The sequence below is a fragment of the Octopus bimaculoides genome, chromosome 3 (assembly GCF_001194135.2).
Source record: "Octopus bimaculoides isolate UCB-OBI-ISO-001 chromosome 3, ASM119413v2, whole genome shotgun sequence".
NCBI lineage: Eukaryota > Metazoa > Mollusca > Cephalopoda > Octopoda > Octopodidae > Octopus > Octopus bimaculoides.
Window position 1 is genome coordinate 161,618,285 of NC_068983.1, and position 5,408 is coordinate 161,623,692.

At 35.5% G+C, this 5,408-nt stretch overlaps 1 protein-coding gene across 1 annotated transcript in view; it reads left to right on the forward strand.

Moving 5' to 3' along the window:
* The window catches only part of LOC106872545 (tetratricopeptide repeat protein 21B), a 72,398-nt gene that overhangs the window by 65,987 nt on the left and 1,003 nt on the right, over positions 1 to 5,408 (forward strand). Inside the window, exons 33-35 of the mRNA XM_014919572.2 lie at positions 2,464 to 2,577; positions 3,574 to 3,627; positions 4,189 to 4,245. Coding sequence (XP_014775058.1) covers positions 2,464 to 2,577; positions 3,574 to 3,627; positions 4,189 to 4,245 — 225 coding nt within the window. The remainder of the gene's footprint in view (positions 1 to 2,463; positions 2,578 to 3,573; positions 3,628 to 4,188; positions 4,246 to 5,408) is intronic.

Here is a 5,408-nt window from a genome sequence, read left to right on the forward strand (position 1 = left end):
TTCTATCCCAAGTTTCCTCATTGACCACCAGATAAGGGATCGGGGGACCCTGTCAAAGGCTTTCTCCATGTCAACGAAAGCCAGGTACAGAGGTTTATCCTTGGCTAGGTATTTCTCTTGCAACTGTCTCACTAGAAATAAGGCATCAGTAGTGCTTTTACCTGGCACGAACCCAAACTGCATCTCATCTAAATTGATTCGCTCCCTAATTAGTTGGGCTATGACCCTCTCTGTAACTTTCATAACCTGATCTAACAGCTTGATGCCTCTGTAATTATTTGTATCTAAAGCGTCCCCTTTACCTTTTCAAAAATATAATTTGTTTGTACTGTAAGTATTTATATTTTAGCTTTCTTTAAACAGACAATATTTCAATGTTTTTAAAATTATTTTCAAGTGAATACCATAACAAAAATTTTTTTTGGCATATCTAAAATATAATCTAAAGTGAAAATGACTTTAAAAATATGGTAAATATTTCATAAATGACCCATTCATAATCTCAGTGTGAAAGTTTTTTTCCATAGGCTTTGTTTTTTTGTGCATTCAACGTATCTCATCTCCAAAGATATGATTGCTATTTCTAGCACACCCTGCTAACATGTATCCGCTATTTGTGATAAAGGACCTGAAATACCTGTTATGTGGTAGCAGGGTGTGCAAGAAATAACAGCCAAATCTTTCCTTTTCTGGAGAAAGGAACTGTTTACACATGATTTTGCTGTCACATTCATTGAAAGCATGCAAAATTACCTGGAAAAGAAAAAAAACCCATGAAACAAAGCTCCATTGCTTGGAAACTGAAAGTTTCCCGGTGACCCAAAGGGTTATAGGTAGTCTAGTATATATATATGATGACAGGCTTTTATCAGTATCTTATTTCTTTATTGCCCACAAGGGGCTAAACATAGAGGGGACAAACAAATGGATTAAGTCGATTATATCGGCAAGTGTCTTCTACTATATCCTCGGGATGACCAAAGCCTTGAGTGGATTTGGTAGACGGAAACTAAAAGTAGCCTGTCATATATATATATGTACATGTGTATGTATATATATATATATGTGTGTGTGTGTGTGTGTCTTTGTGTCAGTGTTTGTCCGCCACCACCACTTGACATCCAGCGCTGGTGTATTTACATCCCTATAATTTAGTACTGACTGAAACAAGTAAAAGACAATAGGTAAAAGAAGACAAAAGACATATTATACCCATAATTATTGAAACAATTGAATATGTAACCAACTGCCTCAACACCAATTTGGAGAAATCAGGGTTCTCAAAACCAGAAAAGGGAAAGCTAATTAGAAGACTACTAGTACAACTTCCCAAAAGTTTAGCATATTAGTACATATGCACATGTCTAGGTATGCAAACTGTATGTGTGAGTAGACATACATAAACCAAAATATACAAGTCTGCACATGTACTGATGTCAAATGCTTGCATGTAACACACATACATATACAATTGCCATGTTGATATTGTTGAAATTCTAATGAAGGAACCATAGATCTAGGGTCACACCAACTCTTTCTCCACTAGTGAGAAATCTAGAAATAAAACTAAATAATAGCATACATAGTATGTACTACTACTACTACTACACACAAACATTCATATGAGTATCATAGTTTACTTGAAGCATTATGATATTAAAAAAAACCAAAGAAATAGTGGGAAGAGCATCTTAAAATGCAAAGTGGAACTTAATAACTCATTAATTCACAGGAATTGATAAATTATTATTTTTCTTTGCATTGTGAAAATATTGCTTTATTTGTTTTCATCTATATATTGTCATCGTTTTACCATCCATTTTTCTATGCTTGCATGTGTTGGATGAAGTTTATTGAGACAGATTTTGTACAGTTGTATGCCCTTCCTGTTGCCAACTCTCACCTGTTTCCAAGCAACATAATATTTCCCCATGACCAGACATGCTTTCTCAAAATATTGGAAATAAATGACAATGTTTGCATGCTTGATAGTTGTAAATGAGTTTCACTATCAATGTCAAAACAAGATGTAAATGGACATACATGCACACACGTGTGTGAATGAGTGTATATATGTAAATAAAACAATTATATGTTGGTCTTCCATACAGTCTCCATCTACCAAATTCATTCACAAAGCTTTGTCCAGACCAGGCTGTAGAAGACACTTGCCCAAGGTGCCATTCTGTGGGACTGAATCTAAAGTCACATGGTTACAAAGTGAACTTCTTAACCATACAGCTATGCTTCCACCTACCCATACACACACACACACATGCACACACACACACTCACATAGACACACACATACACACACACAGCAAAGTGAACTTCTCAATCACACAGCAATTTCTGCTCATTAATATATTACTATAACATCTATGAGAAATACGGATAAAATTTAAGAATATACTGTATCACTAAATTGATTATTTTCTATTAAGCTTTCTTTACTCTTTCCAGAATGATAATGTTGGTGCTCTCTATGGAATGGCCACCGCTTACATGGTTCAGAAGCAAGTCCCCAAAGCTAGGAATCAACTAAAACGTATTGCGAAATTAAACTGGGCTTGTGAGGTGAGTAGTGTACTTTAAATATCACCTTTTAAAAGATGCTGGAGTTGTTCAGAGGATTTGCATGTTATTTCACTCTAGGTCAGTCCTGATTGAATAGACCTATGACAGAAAACACTCCAGCTGTGACCCTTCCATTTTTTTTTTCAGACATATATGTAGGCATGGATGTGTGGTAAGAAGTTTGCTTCGAAACCACATGGTTCTGGGTTCAGTCCCACTGCATGGAACCTTGGGCAAGTATCTTCTATAACCTCAGGCCAACTAAAACATTATGAGTAGATTTGATAGGCAGAAACTGAAAAGAAGCCTATCATATACATATGTGTGTGTGTGTGTGTGAGTGTCTGTTTGCTCACCTCCACCACTTGACAACCAGCACTGGTGTATTATGTCCCTGTACTGGGGTCAATTCATATGACTAAAATTCTTCAAGGTGCGGCTCCAACATAGCCACAGTCTAATGACTGAAACAAATATAAAAGCTAAGTTACTGGGACATAAACAAACCAACACCAGTCATCAAGCAGTAGTTAGAAGCAAAAGCACTCAGACATATATATACTACAGGCTTCTTTCACATGGCTTTGGTCAGCCTAGGGCTCTAGTAGAAGGCATTTTCCTGAGGTGCTGCTGCACATTGAAACTAAACCCAAAGCCTCATGGTTGGGAAGCAAGCTTCTTGTCCACACAGCTATGCCTATACCTATATGTATGCCCTTAATATAATTCTCAGGTTGAATCAGTATGTCATGGCACATGATAAGACTCTACCATTTAAATTACAAGTACAAACTACCTGACAGGCTTTCAGACAGTTTTTGTCTACAAAATTTCATTTACAAGGTATGTTTTTGATCTGAAGCTATTGAAAATGCCATTTGTGTAAGGTGTTGCTCAGTGGAATCAAACCTAGGGTGTTGTTGTAAAGTGGATGTCTTAGCTATTCCATTCTTCTTATATGCAATCCTCAATGTATATCGTGTTTTCTAATTACAGAATGCTGAAATTATGGAAAAAAGCTGGCTTCTTCTAGCAGATATTCATATTCAGGTATCACTTTTGTTTATAACTTATAATGATAAACTTCTGCTTGATGAACTAACTGGCTCACTATTCTGGAATGTAAATGTATAACCATTTGTGTGTGATTAAAAACTGCAGTTTGTGGTGCAGTCTACTGCATCTAGGGTGATAGTAACTCGGAATATGAACTGATACTGGCTAGAGGAAACTATTCAATCCTACTTGCTTACAAGAACCTCTCAAGTGCTGGAGGCATAATAAAATTCTTGCAGTGCACTCTGTAAAGTAGTTGAGAATAGGAAATGCATCCAGTCATGGACATCACGTCAAATTTGGAATGTACAAGCAAGACACGGGGAGCAATAACACCAAATAAAAACTGAGATAAATGGTTTAAACCTACCTGACCACTATGAGAAAATAGACCCAAAAACAAGCAGTGGCAGCAACAAGAAGGAGGTAGATGAGAATGGGGTGGCGGGTAATTTGAAGTACACCTTATATATCTATGGCATGTTTTTTTTTTTGTGTGACATTAATTCTTTATTTTTATTTTCTTACTGCAATGTTCAATATTCCTTTTTTCAGTCTGGCAAATATGATATGGCTCAAGAGTTACTGAAGAAATGTTTGACCCATAATAAAGTAAATTATCTTTGGTCATTGATCATTTTTATTTATATACATGTATGTGTGTGCTCATATTTATATATGTGTATACAAGAGGTTTTATGAACGTATGTTTCTATTAATGTGTGTGGGTGAGTAATTTGTGTTTGTGTATTAACAGACATTAAAGTAAACTATTTTCATGGGTTTTATTATTTTGAGGAGATGAGTTCTACTGGGTTTTTACCATAGCTCAACCTTTTCACAGAGCTAGTCTTGAGTCAATCAAAAGAGGGCACTTGGCATCTGAATATTGTCAAGTGCTCACAGCTCTCAACCAGTCAAACAAAGTCAGTAAAAGTTCCACTTTGCTGTTATATTGAAGACTAGTGGTGAGCAAGAATAAGAACATTCTCGGGGAGATGCTGAGCATTTACAAACATCAATTGGATAGTCTATTCTAAAAGACTTTAAAGATAGGGTTCATGAATGACTTCTAGAAATCTCTGACCTGGCAGGTTTTTAGAAGGATGAAAATGTATTAGCAAAGGATTCAACTAAGTTAATATAGAAGCAAACATTAACTGATATTAAGAAGAGTGTTATCTTCTATAATGCATAGAGCATTTAATGTTAAATAATTATGTGGTGAGGGAATATGATCTTAGTGAATGAGTGATGATATTCTACTTTTCCTAACCAGTATGGGAGACAACTGTGAATATGTTTTGACTGTATTCTGATCTCACTAACAAAGTATAGTCTCCATTGTACTTGGTAAAGCGGGAGTGGAAGAATTACTAAATAAATGGACAAGATTGTGCAATGGAAGGGCCTAGTTAGAGGTGCAAGGATCTCTAAAAGTAGCTGAAGATGTTAAGTGAAGCCAAAGCTATTAATCATGCAGATAACCTTTTTAATCGGAAGGAATTCTATATTTTCATAATGGAATTAAGTTTACCATTTTTCCGTTGCAGGACACACATTCTATAATTATAATAGTTACATTTGGACTTTAGAAAAGATTACTTACTGCTTAGACCCAATCTTGTATGTAACATTATTTAGCCAGTGAATAGCTTATTCATTGGAACTTATATTACTTGTTAGATTATCTATAATCAAGTCTGATACCTTATTTTTGCTTCATTCGAAAGCCATCAGTAGTTTTTGTAGAAATATTTTATCTTTTGATACCA